The following is a 26,893-nucleotide window of genomic DNA, read 5'->3' on the forward strand; positions in this document are numbered from 1 at the left end:
AGTTTGCAAAATACTAAGAAGTATTTTAATGAATTTGATTCTGTGAAATTTATCATTTTGAACATGTACAATTTCTCACTTCCATGCGCAGTCTATTTAGTAATCTATTTCCATATTTTGTATTCCACCAATGTATTTACTAGGGAATCACACACAGTTTCTGACAACATGAGTACAAGAGTAACCGTGCTTGGCTATCTCACAATACCAAAATAACTGTGGGTACTCATAGCCGAAGAGATAATCCAGATTCTCTTTCTTGTAGTTTGCTTTTCTGGGGTTTTATTCCGTTGAGTAGATTTTATCATTTACCTGTGTACAGTAATAGACTCCCTGGAAGTGCTACAGTTTTTCCATGTGGTAGATTTGAGCATGACAATACTGTAAGAAAACTCAGACGTCTCTAAGTGTATCTGAGTTTTTTAAAGTAAATCAACTAACAAGTGTTTTCATTTAACTATATTGTGGAGATTTATGGATATTATTGTAAAATGCGTATGCATTATACCGATTTTCTTAAACTGTTTTGAATTAATAAAGAATTCTCCCATGTATACCTGTAGACAAGTTGTTTGCTCATTGGTGTACGGCTATCTGAGTAGAATGACTGTGGATTCTTCATGCCGTGATGGAACCTTAGATTAGTCTTGGAGGATGCAGTGGAGAATTTCTGATGCTAAATTCAAAGTACCCTCACCACGATTTCTAAGGCAGAAAAAAAAATCACTTCAAAATTGAGTTTAGAATTCGAAAGAACTTTTCCTAATAGAAAACCACATGATAATACTTTTCTGTACTCAGGTCAGAATCAAAACAAAACGGGCTCTCAGCCTCCATTTTACAGCTAAACATTTACAGGGTGTCGCTTGAATACACAAGGGTGAGGGAAAGTTGAGGTACTGGAATTGCTTGCAGTTATTTGAAGGGATACTTTATTTCTTCACTTCAGTGTTTGATGATAAGGATTGATTAGATATGAGGCAAAAATTCGTTTTTTAATTTTGTAATTAATAGTTTTAATTTGTTTTCACCTTAAGAGTACCCATTCTTTACCATTTTATTTTACAATGAGGATAGCTCGTTCAGCAATGAACCACAACCATATATATATATATATATATATATATATATATATATATATATCATTAAAAATAAAACAACAACAACTAGTAATCCTGTAGACTGAGCGTCAATCCCTGCTTTCCCAAGACTGGCTTGGCTGTATTTACCCACTTCCGGTACCCACTTCTCCGGTGGGCTGTGGTTAAGTCTTTTTAAGTTGCAAATGCTTCAGTTAGCAGTTAGGATGGGATGGATACTAGAAGCGGGACTTTGATTCGTTTCTTTGCAGGGCTGGAGAATGAGCCTTGAGCAAGCTAAGCGAATACTTCCCCTGTGAGGAACAACTCCAGAACAGAAGGAAGGAAGGTTTATGAAGGCTTTGTTGCGTTGCAATTTGTTAGTTTTAACATGGATTTGCAGGAGGGGAGAGTGGACCAAAAGCAGGAGAGGGAAAGAGCAATAGAGAGCTGGACTGAATGGACCGGAATGTGAGACAGGAAACCGCGAGAAAGCTGGTAAATGATGTGGTCGGGGACGATAGAAAAACAGATACGTTCTGTAGCGTCACTAGGAAGTCATAGTAGGTTACACCTGTCTTGAGAACTAATCTAACTCATTTGTCAGAAAAGGAGAGCAGGCAAAAGAAGAGGAGAAAACACTGATGACCATTTTAAAAGTCACTCTTAGAGATTGGGGACAGATGACCTCCGTGGCTGTACCTCTGCGTCTGCAGGGTATTTGACTATCCACAAGATTCTTCACATCCCGGCGAAGACTAGGGAAGCAAAACCTCACTGTCGAATGCCAAAGACGCAGCCTCAGTTCACTTCAGGCTAGTCTCCCTGCAACTGGCCTGGGGCGCGTTCAAAACCAGCTCGGAGGCGGGGTCAAGGCTTCCGAGTTCGCATGGGGCGGGGCCGAGGCCGGAGCCACGACTGGAGGCGGAACCTAGGCGGCTGAATACCGCCTGTAGGCGGGGCTAAGGCGCTGGAGCCCTCCCCCCGAAGGCGGGGCCTAGGAGGCTGAATTCTCCCCCCCCCCGTAGGCGGAGCTGAGGCTCTGGAGCCCTCCCCCTGAAGGCTGGGCCTAGGGGTCTGACTCTTTCCCCCCCATAGGCGGGGCTGAGGCTCTGGAGCCCTCCCTCAGGGGCAGGGCTTAGGCGTCTGAATTCCCTCCCCCCGTAGGCGGAGCTGAGGCTCTGGAGCCCTCCCCGAACTGAGGCTCTGGAGCCCTCCACCCCGAAGGCGGGGCCTAGGCGACTGTGTTCCGCCTGTAGGCGGAGCTGAGGCTCTGGAGCCCTTCCCCAGGGGGCGGGGCCTATGAGCCTGAGTTCCGCCTGGAGGCGGAGTAGAGGCTCCGGAGCCCTCCCCGGTGGCGGGGCCGAGGCATTGGCGCTACCCATGCCTCCCGGAGATCCAGCCTAGGCAGCGGAGCTCTGTCCCTGCAGGTCTAGCCCAGACGGCGGGTCTCTGCCCGTGGAAACTGCGCTCAGGCGGTGGAGCTCTCCCCATGCAGGCGGGGCCGAGGCAGCGGAGCTCTGTCCGGTGGAGGGGCCGAGGCCTTTACGCTCCTCTCCCTCCCCTTGGAGATAGAGGCCAGGCCGCTGCACCGTAGCATCACCCTTGGAGGCGGGGCCGAGGCTTCGGAGCTCCCCTCTCAGAAGTAGGGCCGAGGCCAAGGTGCTCCCCAGTCCGGGCGATGAAGACGCATTGGCGCTCCACCCCCGGAGGCCGGGCCGAGGCGTCGGAGCCTCCCCCTCGGAGGCGGGGCCGAGGAAGCCGATCTTCCCCCAGCCCTCGGAGGCGGGGCTGGGGCATTGGAGCGCCCCTTCTGGAGTCCGGGCCGTTGCCTCGCAGCATCCCCTTTGGAGGCCGGGCCGTTGCATCGCAGCGTCCCCCTTGGAGGCCGGGCCAAGGAAGTGGAGGTTCCTCTCTGGATGTGGGGCCGAGGCATTGGAGCACTCCCTTTGGAGGACGGGTCGAGACTTCGAGGAGGCGGGGCCGAGGAAGCCCGGCTTCTACCCCGCTCCCCGGGGAGGCGGGACCCAGGCCTTGGAGCTCCCAACCCCTTGGTGGCGGGGCCTGGGGTTTGGAGCCCCTCCCCTGGGCGGGGCCAGGAATCCGCGCTCAGGTTGGAGGCGGGGCAAACGTCCTGTGATCGCACCGCCCCCTTACCTTTTGGCCTTTAGAAACCTAGCGGCTTTCCCACACTTTGCCGGAAGTCCTCGCAACGTTTCCGGCAGAGTTTTTAAAAGCTGACCTGGGATCCCAGACTCCGAGTCCTTCCGAGATCTTGTGTTGCTTTGGCTCGGGCAGCGGGAGACTGGTCGGCCGGGATGCGGAGCGGGTTCCTGAGCGGTGCCCGGCGCCTGTGGGCCCTCCGCGCCTTCAGCCGCTCTGCGCCGCCTCCCGAGGAGCTCTTCGCCCGCGAAGGGCCTCTCCGGGCCTTCCTGGAGCGCCGTGCGGGCTTGGAGGCCGGGGCTCTGGACGCCGGTGAGCCTCAACTGGCGGCGGCGGCTCGGCTGCTCAGCGAGAAGGAGCGGGAGTTGCGGGACACCGAGTCCTTGCTGCACGGTAAGCCGCCCGCTGCAGCGCGTTTGAAGCCACCCGCGTTTCCGACCTCGTCACTGGAGTTCTGATAGCCTCCGGCAGGCTCGGCGGGGATCCCTTGACTCGGTGCTCTGCCGGCCTGTCCTCAGAAGCTACTCAGGTTCTCGGTTGCCTTCCCTACCGTCCTGGCAGCTCAGATGCTCAGGAAAGACGAGGTAGTCGTGCCTGCAACAGGCTCTTCTGCCCGGTGACTTCATGGTACTCACCCGTTAGTGTGAGGTGCTATGTACTGTATAGTTAGAATCCTAGACCAGGAAATCCGAGTTCTCAGAACGTTTCCCCCGAGATTCCGCTGCATTCGAGGCTAAATCGGAAGCCGAAGCGTCTGCGTTACTGAAGCCTCCAGAGACGCCCCTGCCCAGTAGACCCCACTTGGGAATTTTAGACTTGATTCTGAGAATTGTCTCATTGAATAAAGTGGGAAGAGGGATTGAGGTTGAGGCCTGATAACAGCCTCGGGGCACCACTTTCACATCGTGCACACATACGCAAACGTGTGTACTCATAGCTAGCCAGCCAGACACACACATACGCACACACACACGAAAATGGAAATAAAAAGTAAGGACTTTTAATTTCAGTATAACGAGGCGTGCTGAAAAGCAGAAAGAGGTAGTTAGCTGGTATAAGAGAAGTGACCAGATGGCAGACGTGATGGATAAAGGCACCACCTGATGAGTGCAGTATGGTGGACGCAAGAATAGGTGTGGGAGATGGCAACGGAAGAGAAACCGTGGAACCAGAAAGACGAAGGACTAGAGTTTTCTGCAGAGCATGGGCAGTGTCGTACTTTTTCAGGCAGAGAAAAAAGTGGCATCATCTCGGGAAAGTCGACTGTGGAGTTGGTGTGGAGAATAAGAGTCAGGAGGAAGCTAATTACCATTCAAGGGAGAAACGGTAGTAGGTAGGCACAGAATTGTGACCTGCAAGGCACTAAGAAACAAGATTTGGTGATTATATCATACACATAGTTGGGCGGAATTACGGGGAGCTTCCGTCATCAGAATTAGTTCAATAATTTAAGATAGGGATACAAGTTGAGTTTCATTGAGGGGAGATAGAACTTTGCCATTGGATGCATATTTGGGTAATAAAAATAATCCTTTAAAGATACTGGTACAGATTTCCATGTTGGCCTAGGAGAACTATGGCATAGGAGAAAGCTGTTGAGCATGAATAGGCAGAGGGGTCAGGGTAGATCCTAAAAGATGAAAATTTGTAGAGACCATAACAGGGACAAATTGCATAGTACAGCACATTTAGAGCAAGAGGAGAAGAAAACCTTTGGGACTGGGAAAGAATTCACTACTGAATCTGTAGAAACCGGTTACTTACATGAAACGAGATCATGCCAGCACCTGACTTAGGATGATCTCATCTTTTCCAGCTTAGACGGAAAAACACCTTTAAATTTGGCAGCTTTACCAAAGAGAATTTTAATTAAAAGTCTGATTTGTGTAATCAGGAAATCTAAAAATCTAGTTATCGAGAGTTAGTTGGTGTTTTCTTTCCCAACACTTGGGGTGAAGAAAACTGGAGTTCACAACAAATAATTGCTTAAAGAATTGGAAGAAACAAAACCTTCCAAAGTGAGAAGCCCCAGAACTTAGAGCTATAGTGTTGCCCTTTGGAAGGCCCTGCATGTGTACTGTCCCACCTCCCATCTATGTAGATTCTTTGTAGATCAGCGTACACTCTTAAACTGTGTTTATGTTTGATGTTTCAGAGAGCAAACAGTTTGTAATCCCCTTTCCTAGGCTGCATATGTCCACAGAACAGAGCAGCAGGAATGAGAAAGTAGATCTCTAAGTCACAAGTGAGTACTCAAAGATAAAATAATCATGAAAGCAGGGAAGGAAGGAATTTCACGTGTAAACACTGGACAGACTCCAGCAATGCTTTCAGTCAGATACCTATTTTATCTGAAGGAAATGTTCACTAAGACTAACTTTGGACCGTAGCTTTCAATTTTGGCTTAGCTGTTAAAACCTTTTGCGCCTCTCCTGGGTATTCTAACTAGTTAAATGCATCTATTTGGTATTGTAAAGCCTAACTTGGCAAAGGAGTCTGTTTATTGGGGCTGGAGTGAAAGCACATCTGAGAAGAGCACTTACTGCCCTTTCAGAAGACCCAGATTATATTCCTGCACCTGTGCAGCAGCTTACGGCTGTCTGTGACTGCAGCCATCGGTGGTCCAGCACCCCAGTCTGTGGGCACAGCATACTCTGGCACATACATCCATGCAGGCAAATACTCATACATATCAGATAAAACCAGTAAACATTTTTAAAATTTAACTTTATAGTATGAGTATTTTGCCTGTGTGTATACATGTGTACCACATGCATGCCTGGTGCCCACGAAAATAAGAAAAGGGTGTCAGATCTCTGGAGCTAGAATTAGAGATGGTTGTGAGTCAGCATGTGAGAACTGGGAACTGAACCTAGGTCTTCTGCAAGCGTAGCAAGTGCTCTTAATTGCTGAGCCGTTTCTCCATCCCTTAGTTTTTTGTTGTTGTTGTTGTTTTTTTCTCTTAAAGTCTATTATCATGACTTCTATGGGGGTGAATTCAGCACTAATTAAGAAAAACACAACTGTTGTTCTTCTTCCTAGATGAAAATGAAGAGTTAAAGAAACTTGCAGAGAGTGAGATAGCTCTGTGTCAGAAAGAAATAACTCAGCTGAAGCATCAGGTATGGTATGTACACAAAGAGTAAAGCATCTCTGCTCTTATTCCTTACGCATTTCATTGCAGGCTGATAAGAGTCCAGGGAAGTAGCCTGTTTCTATTTAGATAGAACTTTTATTGCTGTCTTTTCTGTATCTTTCTATGAATATTTGTCTGCAAGTGTGTTTGATGCATGTTGGAGGCCAGAGGAAGGTGTCATATCCCTTGGAAATGCAGTAACAGATTGTAAGTTGCATGAAGTGGGTTCTGGAACTGAACCCAGGTCCTCTGGAAAAGTAGTCATTGTTCTTAACCCCTGAGCTAGCTCCATCTCTCCAAGTCTAGACTTCTTTAGCTCGTGTCTGTCTTGCTGGCTTACAAGTGACAAACTGGAGGCCTGCAGTGTGATGTTTTCTAGTATGCGCATTCCATGAAGCGATTGCCAGGGTCAAAGGAGATTCTAAAGCGGAAAAAGACATGCTTCCTATTTCCCACATTTTTCATGCTACCAGAATACAGCTCTCACTGATGAATTCACGTATCAGCTCTTACTGGGAAGGCAAAGGCAAAAAGATACGTTCAAAAGACAAATCTGCTTTTGCTTTTTTTTTCTTTTCATTGTGGGTAAATAGATAGGAAAGATTCCCCAGGATGAGAATGTGGCTTTTATCTCAGTATTGACAGAGTGCCAGTCATAAACTTCCAGAATCACAAGTTTTCCCTCTCATGTTAAGGACGCTTAACTGGCAAATGCAAGATGAGGACCTCTGCTTGCCTTCCTTATTAGGCTTGTGTTTGAACAGAGGAGAATTTCTTTTACATTCTACTTGTGGTGTAATGCCCTGCTCCCAGCATTTAATTCCAAACTACCTGAATAGGGAATTGATAGAAAGCGTGTAAGATTTCCAAAGTGGGGGCTGGGGTGCAGTACAGTTATTAGGTGTTTGTCCAGCATCATGACGCCTTGTGTTCAGTCCTCAACACCACATGAAATCTGGTGTGGTGGTGCACACTGCTATTCCCAGCACTGAGGAGGTGGAGGCAGGAGCATCCAAAACACAAAAGAGAGAATTCCAAGAAGAAATAAAAACAAACCCATCAAAAGTAGATGCATTTTATAATATTTAAAATGTAACTGAAAATTAATACCTTAACAGAAGTTATGCAGTATTTGTTTTTTAATTAGCAAGATGATCAAACTGTATGGAAGAGCAATATTAGATGATTTGTTTAAAGAAACTTAGGTCACATATCTAAATTCTCTAACTGCGTAGCTTTGGGCATTAGTTTGAAGATTTCTTAGTTACAGGAAGGTGCTGTCTTTGTATTTACAGATCATCTCACTTTTGGTTCCTCCAGAAGAAACAGATGAGAGTGACTTGATCCTGGAGGTGACTGCAGGTGTGGGTGGTCAGGAGGCCATGCTTTTCACCTCTGAGATGTTTGACATGTACCAGCAGTATGCTGCATTTAAAAGATGGCACTTTGAAACGCTGGAATATTTCCCAAGTGAACTAGGTCAGTCTCTCAGTTAGGTTCCTCTGGCTGTGATAAACACCATGACCAAAAGCAACTTGGGGAGGACAGGGTTTGATTCAGCCTTCAGTTTACAGTACCGTGAAGGAAAGTCAGGGCAGGAACTCCAGGAATGTGGAGGCAGGAACTGAAACACGGGCATGGAGGAAAACTGCTTACTGGCTTGTTCCCTCTGGCTGCTTAGCCTGCTTTTATTATACACCCAAGACCATTCGCCCAGGGGTAGCACCACTCTCTACCTCATCCAGTGCCCCTCACACATCAGTCATCAATCAAGAAAAGAGCTCACAGACTTCCCTACAGGTCAGTGTGTAGTCATTTCTCAGCACAGTTGTAAGTGGATGGATTTGTTTTTGTAAAGCATTGATTTATCTACAGTGTGTTCTGGGAAAGGGTTGGCAAGATGATGATCAGAACTTGTTTGTAAGGACTAAATTATTTACCTAATGATTTTAAATAAAAATAGAGTTTTGAAGCTTGCTATAAAGTATGATGGAAAACCGTTCCATGATAATCACTTACCACTTTGAAAAGAGGTTGTAGGATACTCTGGCCTCACATCTGTAATCTTAGCATGCAAGAGGCTGAGGCAGGAGAGTTACGCTGTTCAGCACTAGCCTTGGCTACAGGAGAACCTGTTTCAAAAAGAAACCAAAAGGGTGGTCTTTTAGCTGTTACTGATGTGAATTCAGCGGTGTTGTAATTAATAACTGAACAGAAACTGTTATACGCTAAGATGCTGGGAAGCTGGCCCAGTGAAGAGCACTTGCTGCTCCTGCAGAGGACTTAAATTCAGTTCTAGGCACCCACACGGTAGCTCACAACCACCCACAAATCATTACTAACAAATCTGATGCTGCCTTCTGACTCCGCATGCCCCTGGCTCATGTGTGTTACACATATATACTTGTACAGATACGACACTCAGACATAAAATTAAATAAATCCTTTAAAAATTCAAGATTATATTTTGAAATGCCAGATTCAATGTGCTTGTACTCTCTATCATTAGCTTGTGGCTCTTTCAGCTATATTTCATGAGAATGCATGTGATGGTCAGTTTAAACAATGCATGGCAGAATGCTAAGAAGGACTCCACGCTCCCTGTTTTCAAGGCGGCCTTAGGCATGCGTCAGCCAGCATCGGAGGCCCAGAAGCCTACAAACACATGAAGTTTGAAGGGGGCGTGCACAGGGTGCAGAGAGTGCCGAGGACAGAGAAACAAGGCCGGGTCCACACCAGCACCATGACCGTGGCGATTCTGCCCCAGCCTGCTGAGGTAAAGCGGTAACGGAGCTCACGCAGGGCCGCTCCCGGCCACTGTCACCTGTCATTTGGTTCTCCTTTCATATCTGAGTTACTCTTGAAAATTTGATTCAAGAAATGTAATTTTACAACAGAGGGTAAGAATGAAAATGTGTATAGGTTGTCCAGATTTACAGCAGGGTTTTTCTCCAGCAGTAAGGGGCATTGTACACCTCCATCTTGGGTCAGGCAATGCTGTGAACTAATTGCCTGCCTCCCTTCGCATTGCAGGGTGGGTTCTCCAAATGCCATCAGGAAAGGACTAGTCACTCAGCACAGTTGCTACCTTCTGACCCAGCTGTAGTAGAAGGGCCCCGAGTGTGTGTCTTACCTCACAAAGCAAGTTCTCAGTGTGTAAGATAACAACCTGCTTTGTTAATTTGTCTTCTGCTAAAAGTGACAAATTAATTCACTTAAAAAATGAGAGATAAATGAGTTGAAGGTTTCTTCCTATTATTTTTAAGAAAAAGTACTACTTAGGTGTCTGATAGGGTTGAAAGGCTTTCCTTCCTTGGTTTAATATCTGTGAGAAGACTGAGTGAGGAACAGAGGAGCTGAGGATGGGCAGCAGAGTTTGGTGTCAGGAACCCTGATAACTTCCAGGATATGGGAGTGAGGGCCAGGCTCTTTCTAGCTTTCCTAGCAACTCTTAGGGCATTATCTTACTGCAGGATGGTTGACATGCCATAGAGCAGTCTCTAGTTGCTCACTGGACAGATAGTTTTAACCATGGTGCTTCTGATGTTATCTCCTGGGATGGCGCATCATCCTGTTTGATTCCAGTGTTCATGGAATACATACTCTGCCTTCATGATCTTTGTCTCCAAATTACAGGTGTAGCGTTTTAGAAATGGTATCCCCTCTCTCCCTAAAACAGTTCCGTGAACTCAAACTGCTATTAGTTTTTGTTTCATCTGCTAAAGTTTTTGAGTTCAGTAAAACTCTACATTTTCTACTTTTTTTTAAAAAAAAAAATTGTGTTTGTGCATGTAGATCTGTGTATATGTGGCCTGTGGAGGCCAGAAGAGGGCACGGATTGACTGGAGCTGAAGTTAAAGGAGGCTGGGAGCCACCTGATGTGTTAACTAAACTCAGGTCCTCCGTAAGGGCAGCACAGGCTCTTCACCGCTGAGCCATCTTTTCAACCCTTAATCTCCTACTTTTAACTGCCCCCAGTTGCATCATTTGTGAGGAAAAAGCTCAACTTTTGAGGATTAGGGAGTGTTGCTTTTGTTCCCTCCATTCAAAAACGAAAAAAAAAAACATTTAAATTTAAAATAATATCCTAACTACAGTCTATTTTTAAACTTTTAAATTTTATGTGATTTATGTATGGCATGTATTTAACAGTGTGTAGGTCTCACCTGAAGACAGTTAGTACATACAATTGCTTCTTAAAATTGCAGCTTTTCTTTGTGTGTATAGATCAAACTAGTGATTAATCCCAAAGATTTGAGAATTGACACTAAGAGAGCCAGTGGAGCTGGAGGTCAGCACGTGAACACCACGGACAGTGCTGTTCGAATAGTCCATCTTCCCACAGGTAGGTACCGGGTTTTCACAGGAAACTCTGAATCAAGATCAGTTTCTGGGGGACTGACTGATTTTCCGCTGAAGCAGATCTTCAGTTCCCAAAAGAAAAGAAACCATTAAGGGCTCTTAACTAATGACTTGATTCTGTAGGTTCTGTAGCTGATGCTGTGTAGGATACAGAGTCGAGAGGGAAGGCGAAGCACAGGGCTCTCCACGGTAGTGATGATGAAGAGAACAGAGTCCTGCCACCTGCCAGGCAGGTTTTCAAATATATACTTAAAAGATTTCACTATTTCCAAAAAACCTCAGTGAGATAATTACCTAAATTATTTAACAGAAAGTGTTCTAAATCACTAGTTATTAGCAGGAGGGCTAAGATAGTAACAAGAACCCTGGTGGCAATAGAAGCATTGAGCTTCCTACACCAAAACATGGTCCATACACACAGTCTTAGATACAATTTCAGGAGCATCTTTCTGTGGAGACTGTAAAGTCCACGGCAATCTGAATCTAGATAACCGGGCAAACGGACTGTACTCTGCTGAGAGAACCAAGCTTTTTAAGTATTACTAGAGTACTGGAGTGGCTTGTGAGGGGCAAGGATGCCTGGTTTATACTGTTCAGACGTCCCTTAACTAGAACAAACTGTCATAGTTCCTGCTAACGAGTAGTTAAGACTGGTGGGCAGGTAGGACTTTTTCCTTTTAACTACAGAAAACCATTAAATATTGAGGTGATAAGTGGAATGTATAGATAGAAATAGATAAATAGGAAATCCTCAGCTATATTCTGTTAACTCTAATACTAGGATTTGTACTTCTATATATGTTCATTTTTATATGCCTTTTAAGATTTTGATAGCTAACTGAGGATGTGAAGAAGAAATGTATTAAAAATATTTAAAGTCTCCTGTTAAACTATTGATTTATCTCAGAAAAGAAGAAAAGGGGTAAGAAAGAAGAGGAATAATCCTTGATAATAAAGATTTTTGTACTAAAACCAATTCTCATATCATTATTCAGGTATTGTTTCTGAATGCCAGCAAGAGAGATCTCAGCTGAAGAACAGGGAGCTGGCTATGAAAAAGTTACGTGCAAGGCTATACAGCATGCATCTAGAGGAGGAAACTGCAAAAAGATACAATGCTAGAAAGATCCAGGTAAGAATGGCTTTCAGAAACGGGTAGTGTCATTTTTACATTAGCACTGTTCTTGTTTGTATTATAGGGCAGTGCCTAGGAGAGCTTTACCCTGTTTTCTATAGTCGAAGGTGTTTGTCTTAGCTTTGTCAGAGTGGACCACGTACCTACTTAGCTTTTAGTCCTTTGAGCTTTTGGAAGTGTGAACCTAGTGTTTTGTATTTGATTTTATGCCATATACTGTCCTTCCATGACTTCCTTAGTATGACCATCCATCACCTTTTTACCACTCCAGGAAAACATGAACTCCCAGAGATTACATACACATATAATGTACACATAAATGTGCTGCTTCTGCTGTTTAAATATCATCCATTGGCCAGACTCCATCATTATGTCATCAGTATTTTGCTGATGGGAAAGTAAAGTTTAGACTTAAGCCATAATGAATTGAAGGGGCAGAGGCAGGACTCAGATGCTGTGTCTGATTGTACAGTTCACCTCTGTTCTCTGTGCCATTAATCAGGCACGTAAACTTGGTTCTTGCTTTGCTGTAGGCCTCCTGGATCCTTATGCATCTCATCTCGCTCTCTCTGTCTCTCTCTCCCTATTCTTTAGGTTGGAACAAAAGGAAGATCAGAGAAAATAAGAACATACAACTTTCCACAGAACAGGGTTACAGACCACAGAATAAACAAATCACTACATGACCTTGAGAGCTTCATGCAAGGAGACTGTCTTCTGGATGGCATGATACAGTCACTGAAGGACTATGCGGATTACGAATCTCTAGTAGAAATGATTTCCAGAAAAGACTAAGCTAATGTATAAAGCTATTTTGTTATATAGACTAGGAAAATCCTAGAGTGAATCCTTGTGTGCAAGTACTTAACCGGTATTCTTGAGGAGTGTAAGGTAACAGTTTTTCGGACTCTTCTCTATAAAAAGTTAGATACAATACTAAGCAGAAATATCTGTTTTTACAATATAAAGAGACAGAATCTGACAGTGAAAGTAACAAGCAATAAAAGTCAGGTACACTGGGACTAGGAAGGAATGGCCTACAGGAAGTTTCTAGAGAAAACACACCCTTACAAGGTGCTCCCTTCTACATCAGAGTCAGGTCTCTTGCAGGGGGCATGGTGTAGCCCACTCTGTGGTGCAAAGGTTCTGGATTGCCCTGCAGCTGGGAACGTGGGCCTTGCAAACAGAGTACCTCAAGCTCATGGAGCCTGGTAAGCAGAAAGCCTCTTGTTAAAATGTGAATAAAATTTCCCAAATAATAAGCCTTAGTGGGCTCCTGTATCAGTTCCCCAGAGAACCAGAACCAAGAGGATGTAGCATGCATCCACAGAGATGCACTGTAAGGAGGAGGCTGGATTTTCTCTATTCAGGCCTTTAGCCTGGCTGGGTAAACATGCTACGTTGCCCATAAGGGAGACGTAGATTAACTGACATTTCACTGATTTCAATGTCAGTGCCGTCCAAAACTTGAGAAGATCTAAAGTAATGTGTTACCAAATACACTGGTAACAGCAAGCCAGATCTGTGAAATAGACCATCAAGGTTTCTTTCCAAGAGTACCACTAGAGGCTGTACCATGGAAGAGGAGAAATGAACTGTCCTGCCCTGCTTACAGTGTTTCTCCAGCACCTGCTGCCAGCAGGCTTCACATCCCAGCCACAAAGAAAGGTACAGGCTGCCGTAGTTTCAGTGTCCCCTTCAAAACCCAGGTGTTGCCAGTGTGATAATAAGTATGGCAGCTTCACAACTAAGGTTTTTAAGAGTCCCTTCTGAATGGGGCTAAAGTCTTAACTGTCATACACTCAGAGTCACTGCCCATTTTCAGTAATGTTTTCATACATTTAGTGTCTGAAATAAATTGCAAACAAGACATTTCACTCCCACACATATCAACTGGCACTACTTAATCATATATCAATCATCACACATCAAAATTCATGTTAAATCCCAAATACTTAAAACTAATAGTTGAGATTTATCTTCTTCTTCCCCAGATGTGTTGGAGCTGACTTCCTCAAACTAAGATCTAACTATGTGCATAATCCAGTGGGTTTACCCTTAAGAGACCCCTGGTCCTGATTTTCAAGATATTGCACTGGATTTTCATCTATGAAGATCAAACTAGATATTTTGGTACTATGTGAGTTGTTTGGACATTAACACTTAAGACTTGGCCAGTTTACCCATACCTGGGTGGAAGCGTCACCCAGCCCTTGGCATCCATATATCCAAAGAGTCTGGAATGTTTGGGTGGAAGTTCCATCCCAGCCCTCCTCCCTTGTGAGTTGCCTCAGTCCAGATTCTAAACCCAGTCAAACGATGACCCCACTCCAGAGATGTTCAAGACCACTCCCACCCCAAGAACGAACTGGTCTTCTTTTCCCATTTTCTTTCTGGGGGCTGGAGAGCCATCCAGGAGCATTGGTATTCATTAAATCTGGGCTTATTCTAAATCGGTTTGATTTGGTCTGATTTAGATTATTGTTTCGGTGGAAAGGTTTATCAGAGTAAAGAAACTTTTCAGTACCGGTTCTTGTGACTTAGTACTGTTGTCGCAAAAAAATCCTATTGAAATGGGGAGGGTTTGACTGTTCCTTGCCAATAGGATTTAGGAGCCTCTAGCCTAAATAATAAAGGAATTATGAGGCACTTCCCCAGATTTTCTAGAATCAGCTGTAGTCTTAAGTTTTTAGGAACAATTAGAATGTGCTTCTCTTAAATCACATATATACAATTATATATTTCAGTACACTTACTTCATACCGAGGACTTAGTAGTGTCTTACTCTACTGGAAAGTGAGTAGTACAAAACCATTATTGATAGGCAAGGGTTTTCAAGCTGTCTACAGTATTTAATACAGAAACCAGGTAACGAGAACAGAATCCTTCCCTTCTAATCTCATGGAAGGTACTTTACCTTTAAAAATACTTCTTAAATCTGCCTTTCATATGTATGGGTGTTTTTCATGCTTGTGTGTCTGTACACTATGTATCTGCAGTACCCGTGGATGTCAGATTAGGGTATCTGATCCCCTGGGATTGTAGTTCCAGTTAGTTGTGAACAGCCAATGGGTGTTAGGAATCGAACCCAGGTTCTCTGAAAAAGCAGCAGTACTGATTATATTTTTAGGACAGGGTCATTCATAGTCCTTGCATGATTGATGCAAATGTTCGTTAGACAGCTGTGATGATGATACTACAACATGCTTATTTTTTGAAACAGGAAATTATTGGTTTTTCAAGACAGGGTTTCTCTTTGTAGCCTTGGCTGGCCTGGAACTCACTTTGTAGACCAGGCTTGCCTGAACTCACAGAGATCTGTCTGTCTTTAGAGTGCTTCCATTAAAGGTGTGCACCACCACTGCCTGACCTTGGACTCCGGAAGTCTTGCCTAAAGGAACTGGGTCCTTTTTTGCTTTTTCATCTTTTCAGTTCTCAAGAATTCCTCCCCCTAGTCCTGGAGCAATCAAAAGTCCATGCACTTTCTTGACTAGCTTTGAAATCCTATTAATTACAGGGAAATTTGACTTAGACTTCTAAGCACAATCATTATAAAGTGAAAATAAGCTAAGATTATTTAAGGATGGCAAACCAGTACAACCTTTTTCTTTCCCTGCCAGCATTTTAAGAGGTCTCCGCTGCCTCTGAAGCCCACATCCATTACTGTACACACAGTACACCAACGCTTTGTGCTCAGTTCGCACTTCTCCGTAGATATTTGCACAACCCTCTCTTGTACAGCATTTTTTAAAAAATATTTTTCCTTTTTCATGACACGGTTTTTCTGTGTAGCCCTGGAACTCAATTTTCTGCCTCCCAATTGCTTGGATTAAAGGTGTGTGCCACCATACCCGATCAGACAGCATTTTAACATTCATTCAGCAAATTAGCTGAAATCCCCATGAAGTGCGATCAGAAGAAATAAATATACACGTTCACACGGAAATCTACAGCAGACCCCAGATCTAACTTCTCCCTTTCCGATTCCCTTGGTGAGCTGCAGGCACTTTTTAGGCAGTGCTTTGCAAGGTCGGTGCAAAGACTCAAACTTAGCTGACCATTCAAAATCCTCAACCCACGACGTCTCTCTATTTACAGTTCTTTTGCCACTTGCTTTAGTATCTATTTTCATTTGTTGAAAATTTTGATTGCCAGTATCATTCTCATTAGTACAAAAACTTCCAGAAACACTTCTGTCGTTCCATCCATTATACTTAGAGGCTCAGTCCTCAAGTACAAAACAGAAAATGCTGCCAAGATCTTGGTAAGCATCACCATCCATAACTACTTTTATGCAACATTTCAAATGTCAAAAGCCAGAAAACTAGGAATAAACAACGAATTTAGATAAAAACTCGATCCATGCAGCACGTGTATGACTCAGCCTAGTCTTGGCCCCGCCTTACTCAAGAGCTGTCATTGACAGCAAGGAACCTTAACTGAAAGTCAAATAATCTTGCAGAAAAGCAAGGGGGAAGTGGCAAGTGGAGGGAGTGGGCGTTTCTCCGAGCGAGCATCCTGTAGCTTTAAGGCGCCATATTCCGAAACCGAGTCCGGTGTTGTGTGGTCACAAATTCAAGGTGTGCGATGCCCAGCATCACTAGCGGCGCCCTTCTGTTCGCTATCAGACTTAACAATTAACACATTCGCTCCCACCCTTGCTACAAAAATAAACACCTAGCCAGGGCTCCTCCAGCCCCCAAAAGTGTGGAGTTTGACTTATTTGGGGAAACAGGTGTGCTGTCTTGCGCTTAACTTAGAAGAAAAAAAAACACAAAAAAGCGAAAACACCAATAAACATTCGTAAGGATTCCCGGTGGCTGAGAACCGAAAAGAATGCCGCGGCAAGGACTGGAGATTAGGCCGCGCCCTCAGCCCCCGGGAGGCGCGGAGCCCAGCGACGCCGGGGTGCCTCTGCGCGCCATCCCGAGGGCAAGGGCGGTCCTCCCGCAGCCACCTGTCCCGCCCCGCCCCGAGGGACCCGCCAGGCCCCTAGTGCGCAAGCGCCGACCCGCCAAGTCCGCAGCGCGGCCGGCGGGCAGGGCGCAAGCGCGGAAGCTCCAGGCAAGGGGCGGAGCCAATTTAGGAGGGAGAGTGGAGCGCGCCTAAATCCTAGAGAGGCGGGTCCGGAGCCGGAGGGGAAGGCCCTGCTTTCTGGGAGGTCTGCGCTTCGGGCGGCGGGCTTTGCCGCTCTCCGAGCTCACGCTTAACGAGACAATGGAGGAGGACATGGGCCCCGCCTGTGCCTGTCACAGATCTGCAGGCAGAAGTCGCAGCTGTCCGCAGGACACGAGGACTCGCGGGAAGCCGGTTCGCGGGACTGCGGGGGGGGGGGGGGGGGGGAGGGCAGCACGGAGGGTCTGCGCAGGCGCCCCGCCTTCGCAGGCCACGCCCCCAGCCGCCTTGGCACGCCCTCCGCCTCTTCGGGGAGGCGCGGATCCGGGCGGTGGGCGGGACTCTGGCTCCGCGGCTGGCTCCGCCCCCGCGGCTTCCTATTGGGCGAGCGAGGGCGTCCCCCTCACACCGCCTTCGTATTGGCGCGCGCGTACGGACGCCGCGCCCCATTGGTCTGTTCTGATTTGGGCACCAAATTCAAAGATTTTAAAAGTACCAGCTGGCGCCTTTTAAGAGCTACAGCTCGGCGCAGCGGCCTGTCGCCTCTTTCCGGTGGTCGCCGCCACTTCACCTGCGTCGGAACCCGCGCCCTGCGGCATGAGCCGGCGCGTTTGCAGCGGTCTGTCCCGGCCGTCCTCCTGCCCCTGCGGCCTCGGCTCGCGTACGGTCCCGGACGGTGAGTGTGGCGGGCATCGTAGGGACGGGTTCCCCGCTCTGTGGCTGCAGCCTCATGACCGGGTGCATGTGCAGATTGTGGGGTCCCTGGCCTCGGGCGGCCTCCCGGGCCAGGGGAGGAGAGTCGCCTGGTGCAGAGGGGGGGCAGGTGTGCGGCTGGCAAGGGGTCCCACCAACCCATCCCATCCAGGTGTCCCGCCGTGGGGCCGTGCAGGTGGTGGCAGCTGCGCGCGGGATTCCACCCCAACCCCTGCATGGGCGCCAAAAGCCCCCTCCCTTCCCCCACTCCTGCCCGAGCTGTGACAGGGCTTTGGGCTTCCAGACTTGCCAGAGGCGCCATCTCCAGCCCCCTAAACCCCCTGTTCACAGTTGTTTAGCTAGCTCACTTCCTCAGTTTCCCAAACTCTTCTCCCTCAGCGTCCTGGCCGGAGAGCGCGGGAGATTGCACTCGCGCTTATCTCCCGCCCTCCCTCCTCGTGCACCGCGCCCTCGGGGCAGCTCCCACCACCGACCCCCTCAGCATTTCTAGGGGCTCCTTCCCTGCTCCCGCCAAATGTAGAGACCCCCTTCTGTCCACCCTACCAAATTCAATGGGAAAAGATCTATTTTCTCTTTTTTTCCCCCCTCTTCTCTGAGTAAGTCTTAAGACCTGGAGTCCTCGGGGGAGGGTTTTGAAAAGCGCTTCCCCCGCCAAAAAAAAAAAAAATCAAAAACATGAATTTGCCTCTTATTTAGTTGATGGTGAGAATCGAAGATTTTTTTTTTACCCCCTGTGGATTGAGAAATTAATGGTCACTTGTTTCAAAGCCTGGATGAGAGTTGAGCAAACTCAGTTGCATATAAATATAACATATATTAATTCTATATAAATTAATTCTATATAATCTTTGTTGCCTCACAATGAAAGACAGATGGATCTATTTTACCCTAGAAATTTTTGAAGCCGACGGTAAAAAACAATTCTTTGATATCTTCCTGCATAAGAAACGGAATTAGGTCTTGAGAGGTAGAAACTGGTGGATTAGCGCGTTGTGTTTGCAAAAGATCTTGAATCCTAAGTCAACCTTAAATGTCGGAAATGTAAAAGTTTTGCGGTGGAATTCTTTTGCTCGGCTTTCCTCCTCAGGAAATACGTGCTGCCTCCTAGTTCCCTCCCCGACTTGGTTTACAGCTTTGAAGACATTTTTTTTAATTACTTTTGTCCATTTACATATTTTTCCAAGTAGACTTAAAGGTTTTTTCCTGTGAATTCTACTTTTGGTCACCTTTAGTCAGGTTTAAGCAGAGAAGTGAGGGGCTTGACCTTGGCCACATGGTTGGACTGAGACTGAAACTTACTTAACAGATGGGCGAACTAGAGACTTTAATGCCAGTTTTAATTAGTGTTTGATATGGAATGTAAAGTCCAGGCTTGGTGCACTTTGTAACTCTCAAACTGGCCCCCTCCCCCACCCCACGGACTGGACTGGGGCGGGGGATAAAGTTCTAAACAGTGAAATGTGAATTTTATCTGTAGGTTTGTTTTAAGGAAAACCAAAAATCTTCTAATAGAATAAGCTGGTTGGAACGTTCACCAGAGATCTTGCTCATTTGAAATTTTGCTTCCTAAATTTTTACTTGTGTGGAATTGATGTTAGCAATGGAGGAAATGTGAGGGAGGTTGGCTCAGTGTGGGTGACTGACGCTCTTGAGTAATAGTTTTCATCCCCATTTTGTGGATGGGAAAACTAAGGCTTTAGAGTTAATTTTTTGTCATTTTCTCCCAGCTTGGTAAATGGTATTCTATATGATAACTGCTGGAGTCTTCAACCACGGGATATTTTCTTTTATTCTACTTAATAATACATATCCTGTGCATTGGTTAATTGGGGTCATTTGCCTGCATTTCTACTACAGCCTTGCGCCCTAGACCCACTGGGATTCTTCTAAACACTTGTAGCCTTGATTTCATATACTTCCCTGCAATTCACCATTGCCGGTGACCTGGGACCTTTTCAAATTTGGAGCCAAATTTCTTTCTGTTTAGAAAAATACAAAGGTTTTGTCTGCGTGTCTCTAATGAGTATCAGATGGATAAAATGACAGAACTAGACACGTGCCCCATATATTGTTTGATTGGGGGGTATGGAATCAGATAATCTGCTTTTTTATGTGTGATTAATTGATGACATAAACAGAATACAAAATATTTCCGGTTTTTTAGGAGCTCTTAGCTTGATCTTTGGAAAGTTCTTCATCCAAGATTGATTTATATATAATATATATAATGCATTCATTTCAGATTTTTGTTTTCTGATACTTTCTCTAATTTAGAAAACAAAAAATAAAGGGACTCCTATAGTCTGGAAAAGTTTTTTAAAAACTGGTTAAAAAAATGAAGTGTGGCCAGCATGTGAAATACAGTCCCAAGCCAGCTGGAAAAGCTCCTAAGAGCAAAACTTAGAACAGTCTGAGCCAAGAGAAGCCTCCCTGGACTAGGTTTGGTGCCAGAGCTGTTCGCTGAGGTGTTCTTGCTCCTGCCAGTCCTGTCTCAGATGAGGAAATGCATTAGAGAAATCTCAGTTCCGAGGCATTGACTAAGGAAGCCAGAGCTGAAGGTAAATGTGCCGTCTCACCAGCTTGCCACCTGTGCCCAACCACCAGAACCCACATAAAGAGAGAAGAAAACCAACTTCATGGTCGCCCTCTGACCACATGTGCATCGTGCTGAATGCATGCCCTCACAAAAACATGGAGGGTAAGAGGAAGCCTACAGAAATAGTGATAGCTGGATGGAATGTGGTGGCCTGGAACAGGGAGAAGAGATGAAGTACCATGTAACCAGGGGTTTTGGTTAATATTCTACTGGTTGGGACATGTGTGCCATGGTAACGCAACATGTCCATTTCTGTTGGTGGGTGCATAAGGGCATTGATCCTTGGTTTGAAACCCTGGGGTCAGGCCCCAACAAGGAGTAGGAGGGAACATGTTAGCCCCAAAGTGATTTATCTTGTTTCTTGTGTTCTTTTCATAGGTCGTAAAGAAGAAAGCCCGGCTCTTTGTGTTAAAATGAAGTGTTTTAATTGTGACCCTGATCTTTCTGAACTTGAAGTGGTGAAGCCTGACAGTGAGCGGCAAGGTTCCTACAGCCCTGTGTGTGTGGAGCCTTCCTGTAAGGACTGCTTTAGAAACCAGGAAAGGGTATCTTTCATCGAGTCACCAATTGTGGGACATGATAACAATAAGGAAAATCAGCGGGTACAAAAAATACTCAACAGTTCTAGTGAAATAGAAGCGCTAGAGAGCAGCCGGCTGTATGAAGATAGCGGCTATGCGTCGTTTACCCTTCAAAGTGAACATGAGGATGGCATCCTTATTCTGGAGAATTTCAGAAACAGTACCCAGCCCTGCTTGCTGCCATCCCAGAGCCCAGACCAGTGTCCCAATAAGAACCTCCTGCCTGTTCTGCATTTTGAAAGAGTGGTTTGCTCAACATTAAAAAAGAATTCTAAGAGGAACCCTAAAGTGGATCGAGAAATGCTGAAGGAAGTTATTGCCAGTGGAAACTTTAGACTGCAAAATATAATTGGCAAGAAAATGGGCCTGGAACATCTAGATATCCTTACTGAGCTCTCCCGGAGGGGATTTAAACACCTTTTAGCTAATATTTTGACGAAGCTCAGCGGCATGGACTTAATAAAGTGAGTGTTTCACGCTGTGTGTTAGATAACACGGGACCCTCTTGTGCAGACGAGTACAGCGGCCTTAACAGAGCTGGTCATGTTTGATGGGTGGCATTTGAAATGAAAGAAAGTTTATGGAAATCTACATCTAGTGTGGTCACTTAGAATTTTGTAGTCTTGCTATTAGAAGGCTGTGTTCTGTACCGGGTGATCTGGTGTCTGAAGTGAAACAGGGTAGATGAGTTGGTTTCTGTCGTTGGCTGGTTTCTGTAATCCGCACTGTGGAGTGTGCTGTTTCAGTTAATATAGTATTACAAGTGGCCAAGAGTTCTCTTATCAGATAGTTAAGGTGGAGGTGTGCACACTGTGCTGGTTTGAAATTGGTTCTCTGGACAGATACAAAAAAAAATTTAGGCCGGGCGGTGGTGGCGCACGCCTTTAATCCCAGCACTTGGGAGGCAGAGGCAGGTGGATCTCTGTGAGTTCGAGACCAGCCTGGTCTACAAGAGCTAGTTCCAGGACAGGCTCCAAAACCACAGAGAAACCCTGTCTCGAAAAACCAAAAAAAAAAAATTTAGATGTCACGGAAGCTTGATGGAGCTTTTAAAACATTTTGGCCCTCTGGTAGTCTGGTTAAGCATTAGTAACTGGGCCTGGTCATCTAAGCAATATTGATGTCTAGTTGGGTGAGTGAAGCTTGCGCTGGGCTCTGTTCTTGGTTCATCTTCACATCTTTGTCTCCTTCCCTTCTAGCTTGTGTAAAGTGAGCAGAATTTGGAAGAAGATCGTAGAGAACGATAAAGGAGCATCCCAGCTGTACAGCAGAGCCATGCAGAGAGTCCTGGTAAGTTCAATGCCATTGCTCTTTTTCCTTAGAAATCTGGGTGGTGGCGGAGGCACAGGCCTTTAATTCCAGCCTTTGGGAAGCAGAGGCGAGTGGATCTCTGAGTTCAAGGACAGCCTGGACTACGTGAAAACTAAAAAAGACTTTTGTAACTCTCTGAAATTCATAAAGCAGCACTTCAGCCTCCCAGGCAGGGGCTGGAGAGGAAGAGGAAGGGTTTGAGAGGCTGGAGGTGTGCAGGTCTTCCATAGAGATCATTGCACTTTGGTTACACTTCCATAACTGGAAACATTGTTTTGTGCGAACTGATTTCTAAATAAGGGCTGTGTGTTAGCTTGGTCAGTTACAAGAAGAAATGAATTGTTAACATACTGGATTGTCTTACTGTTCAGTGGTTCTGAACCGTTCTAATGCTGTGACCCTTTACTACCTCATGGTGTGGTGACCCCTCACCATGAAATTAATTTTGTTGCTGCTTCATAACTGTAATTTTGCTACTGTTATGAGTAGTAATGTAAATATTTGATGATGTGCATCCCCTGTGAAAGGGTCATTAGACTCCTCCCCGAAAGTGTCACAACCCACAGGTTGGTGTACACTGCTGGTATAGAGAAAGTATTTAGTTTTCTGAAGTGATTGGTGATTGTCGTATTTCTGATACTGATCAGTATGTGATTGGATATGTTTGGGCAACAAATGCTACTTAGACTTAACCAGGTGACTTTAGACAAGGGATACTTAAATTCTGTGCTCGGTTTCTTTATTGGTAATGGAAATCTGTTTCAAAGGGTTACCTAAATCTGCTGCTATGGTAGGGTGGTGGCTAATATCTGTAATCCGGGAATTTGGGGGGTTTAAGAAGATTGAGAACTGGAGCTACATTGTGACCTCTTCTCAAAAACCTGAACTGCATGTTTGGTGGCTGGCTACTGCCACCTACTGGTAGTGGGGAGAATGACCTTATGCTCTGCTCACAGAGCTTTGGTCTTGGTTAAAGTCACCTTGATCTCTCATAGGCTTATCTTAATTGGCACTTTCGTGAGTTTAAAATCTCCTATTAAACCCCTTTTCAACCAGGACACCAATAAGTTGTCACTGCACACTTCAACCAGAGGGTACGTTGTGAGCAGAACGGCACTGACCTCTGTCCAGAAGTCATCGACTTGGGCTCCTACCAAAAAAGATGCTCAAGCCAAGTTCCCTAGGCAGCGTGATCAGAAGGGTTCTGCCTACAGCCGGTACAGTGAGTTCCTTGAGGTAACTATCTAATCGGTGTAATAGAACTAGGGGCACTTACTGTTAAAGGGAGCTAACGTTAAGTAGGGTTCCAAAGTACATGGTATCTAGTGTTTGCCACCCACTTTAATTAAGTGATAATGTTCTTTCAGTTTCGAGTAAGAAGCATTAGGGCAATTATTGAAGAGGTCGTGTCTTCTGTCCTCCTTGTTCAAACTATTCCATACTACATTTTGTAGTGAATGCTGTCATTAGGAGAGCAGGTGGACAAAAGGGCCTTTCAGAAGGGCAGTTTGCTGTAACTCCTGAACCGTTGGGTGGTAGATACTAAAATGTCCCTGTAAATATTTATCTGTATATTGGAGGCATGACTGCCCTTCCTGGTTTAGTTACTAAAATTTGGTCCACCAAAATACATGTATGGGTTTTTTTTCTTCTAGGTGGGCAAGACATTAAAAAACAACGAAAGCCTCAAAGCCTGTGTTCGCTGTAATTTCCCTGCCAAGTATGACCACTATTTAGAGCGAGCAACCTGCAAACGGGAAAGCTGTGGATTCGACTATTGTACAAGATGTCTGTGTGATTATCATACCAACACCAAAGACTGTTCAAATAGCAAACTCCTCAAAGCCAGCTGTAAAGTGACGGGCCCTTTGCCTGGAACAAAAAAGAGTAAAAAGAACTTACAAAGATTGTGACCCTTAGTAAATCAATTGCAGGTGACCTTAAGGTCACCTTTTAAAGAAATGTGAGCTTTTATGCCTGGAACCTTTATGCCCCTTGAGGAATAGAGGACATACAGCCTCTTAAAACAATACAGTTTGATATGAAAAAATTAAAATCCATATAAATGCAAAAGATATCTTTTAAGAAAAGAAACTGGATATCTATTTGTAGTTAGATGGTAAAATCAATTTATTGGATTTTATGGCAGGTAAAGGCTGCAATTTTATGGAGTCTTTAAAACGATGTGGTTCAGTGTTGGCATCTGTGATGCTTTACCAATTGTTCTTGTCAGCTTGAGTCTGCATTTAAATGTCTGTCTTTGTCAGTGTGAGCCTTTTTCAGTGTTTCAAATATCTGTTGTAACTTGTTTGCTTTATTTCCAGTCTGTTTTTTAATGTTTTTTTATACCTGTAAATATTTCTGTTTTTACGTGCCAAAGAAAATAAATATACATAACTTAATTTTGTTATAAATAAAATTGTTATAAGTTCATTGATGCATGCTGTTTATTTTTATGAACTTGTTAGCACTGGAAACGAGCGCATTGAGCTGTGAAAGGGATTTCTCTCTCCTGGTGGCTTATGTAGTGAGTCCTGTAGACCTGTAGATAGACACTTATAGATGCTGCAGCTCCTTAAACATAAGTATGGTGGGGGAGGGCCTGAGTCCTGTAGACCTGTAGATAGACACTTATAGATGCTGCAGCTCCTTAAACATAAGTATGGTGGGGGAGGGCCACTTTCCGTGTCGAGACCAGCACATCAGAGTAGTGGGCAATTGCTTGATTTTACTTTCTGGTTTTTGTTGGTTTATCCAACAAAAATTTGTTCTAGGTAACCTGCAGTTGCCAGTGTGGCGATCTTGTCTTGCATTAGCTTATGTTCATCATGAGCAATCTGTCTCCCCACTCCTGCAGGTTTAATAACTTGATGCACACAGTGTTCCTAGTGTTTGCTTCATGCAGGACTGGAAATCCGTCCCTCAGTGCTTTCCTGGCTTTGGGGATTGCTAATGAGCAAATTAGGGTTGCTTCTTGTTTTTAGGGTTTTGTGGGTTTTTTTTAATTGTAGTTTGGTTTGATTTTTTTGTTTTTGGTTTTCGAGGCAGAATTTCTCTATGTAGCTCTGGCTGTCTTGGAAATCATTCTGTAGACCAGGCTGACCTGACCTCAAGTCATTTCTAATGGGATTACCTATGGAAATAACTTGGTACCTGAAACTCAGTATTATTCTGTACTATTGATACTTTAAGCTTGAGCAGGGCTTTTTTTTGTTGTTGTTATATTTTGGTTAATTTTGATTTCCAAATGTCTCCTGAAGCTGGTGGTGTATTTCCCTCCCTTAGATTTGAGGAGTTTTTACACTTGCATTAAATAGGTTTTCTGCATCATTAGTCTGCCTCAGCCTTTCAACAACACTGGGTCTCAGGTTTGGTTTCTTAGTTGGATCAAAGATGTCGTAATTGCTTTCCCCACCCCCACCACTTAATGTTGCCTGACTAATTCCTGGGTCTGTAATTCCTGCTACTCATTCATCAGCTTGGTCTCACCTGTTGGAGGAGCCTTAGGGTTCCTGTTACTATTGAAACACCAGAGCCAAAGACAGCTTGGAGGAGAAAGTTAATTTCACTCAGTTCAGATCGGTTCATCAAAAGCAGACAGGTGTAAGAAGGTAGGTGTTTTTTTTTTTTTGATTTGCATTTCTCTGATGACTAAGGATGAACATGTCCTTAAGTGTCTTTTTTAGATTTCTCTGTTGAGGGTTCTCTGTTTAGGTCTGTACTCCATTTTTTTTATTGGATTATTTGTACTTTTGATAACCAATTTCTTGCCAAGTTCAAAAACACTAATGACAACTTGTGCTGCAGAGATTGTGGGGAAATCGGAATACTCCTGCATTGTTGGTGGGAATGCAAGCTGGTACAGCCCCTTTGGATGTCAGTGTAGCGATTTCTCAGAAAATTAGGAAACAACCTTCCTCAAGACCAGTAATACTACTTTTGAGTATATATCCAAAGGATGCTCAATCGTGCCACAAGGACATGTGCTCAACTATGTTCATAACAGCATTGTCATAGCCAGAACCTGGAAATAATAAATGCCCTTTGACTGAAGAATGGATAAGAAAAATGTGGTACATTTACACAATGGAGTACTACACAGAAAAAAATAACGACACCTTGAATTTTACAGGAAAATGGATGGAGCTAGGAAACATTTTGAGTGAGGTACCCCAGACAGAGAAAATGTACTCACGCATGAGTGGTTTTTAAACATAAAGAAAATCAGCCTACAAATCACAATTGCAGAGAACTTCAACAATGAGGAACCTAAGAGAGATATACATGGATCTAATCTACATGGGAAGTAGAAAAAGACAAGATCTCCTGAGTAAATTGGGAGCATGGGGACCCTGAGGGAGGGATGGAGGGGAGAGGCAGGGAGGGGAGCTGAGAAAAATGTAGAGCTCAAATAAAAATCAATAAATATAAAAAAAAACAAAATAAAGCAGACAGGCCAGGAACCTGGAGGCTGGAGCTGATGCAGAGGCCATGGAGGAGTGTTGCTCACTGGCTTGCTCGGCCTGCTTTTTTACAGAATATGAGAACAGCCCAGGAATGGCACCATCCACAGTAGGCTGGGCTTTTCCTCATCAATCACTAAGAAAATGCTCCGCAGGCTTGCCTACATCCCAGGCATTTTCTGTCTTTTAAGCCAGCAGTTCTCACCCTGGGGTCAGGATACCCTGGGAGGGCCAAACG

The 26,893-nt window shown here is 44.9% G+C and overlaps 2 protein-coding genes across 3 annotated transcripts; both read left to right on the top strand.

Moving 5' to 3' along the window:
* Nucleotides 1-3,110: 3,110 nt before the first annotated feature.
* Nucleotides 3,111-14,812, top strand: Mtrf1l (mitochondrial translation release factor 1 like). Of its 2 annotated transcripts, XM_057763064.1 has the most exons (7): nt 3,111-3,635; nt 6,285-6,364; nt 7,674-7,857; nt 8,991-9,154; nt 10,606-10,723; nt 11,736-11,872; nt 12,470-14,812. In XM_057763064.1, the coding sequence occupies exons 1-7, from the start codon at nt 3,398-3,400 to the stop codon at nt 12,668-12,670; spliced, it is 1,122 nt and encodes a 373-aa protein (XP_057619047.1). In that variant the 5' UTR covers nt 3,111-3,397; the 3' UTR covers nt 12,671-14,812. The 2 variants fall into 2 exon arrangements, with proteins under 2 accessions (XP_057619047.1, XP_057619049.1); XM_057763066.1 differs by lacking the exon at nt 3,111-3,635 and having other exon boundaries at nt 6,304-6,369.
* Nucleotides 14,813-17,434: 2,622 nt separating this feature from the next.
* On the top strand, nt 17,435-24,538 carry Fbxo5 (F-box protein 5). The gene is made up of 5 exons (XM_057762581.1): nt 17,435-17,666; nt 20,679-21,345; nt 22,081-22,171; nt 23,249-23,428; nt 23,848-24,538. The coding sequence occupies exons 1-5, from the start codon at nt 17,588-17,590 to the stop codon at nt 24,103-24,105; spliced, it is 1,275 nt and encodes a 424-aa protein (XP_057618564.1). The 5' UTR covers nt 17,435-17,587; the 3' UTR covers nt 24,106-24,538.
* The last annotated feature ends 2,355 nt before the right edge of the window (nt 24,539-26,893 follow it).

This window comes from Chionomys nivalis, chromosome 2 (genome assembly GCF_950005125.1).
Source record: "Chionomys nivalis chromosome 2, mChiNiv1.1, whole genome shotgun sequence".
NCBI classification, from domain to species: domain Eukaryota; kingdom Metazoa; phylum Chordata; class Mammalia; order Rodentia; family Cricetidae; genus Chionomys; species Chionomys nivalis.

Bases quoted from the DNA above. Each gene is read 5' to 3' on its own strand.
- Mtrf1l (XM_057763064.1), top strand. From the start codon at position 3,398: ATGCGGAGCGGGTTCCTGAGCGGTGCCCGGCGCCTGTGGGCCCTCCGC. The intron at 3,636-6,284 runs GTAAGCCGCCCG...TCTTCTTCCTAG, and splicing joins CACCGAGTCCTTGCTGCACG to ATGAAAATGAAGAGTTAAAG. The intron at 11,873-12,469 runs GTAAGAATGGCT...CCTATTCTTTAG, and splicing joins ACAATGCTAGAAAGATCCAG to GTTGGAACAAAAGGAAGATC.
- Fbxo5 (XM_057762581.1), top strand. From the start codon at position 17,588: ATGAGCCGGCGCGTTTGCAGCGGTCTGTCCCGGCCGTCCTCCTGCCCC. The intron at 21,346-22,080 runs GTGAGTGTTTCA...CTTCCCTTCTAG, and splicing joins AGCGGCATGGACTTAATAAA to CTTGTGTAAAGTGAGCAGAA. The intron at 22,172-23,248 runs GTAAGTTCAATG...CTTTTCAACCAG, and splicing joins GAGCCATGCAGAGAGTCCTG to GACACCAATAAGTTGTCACT.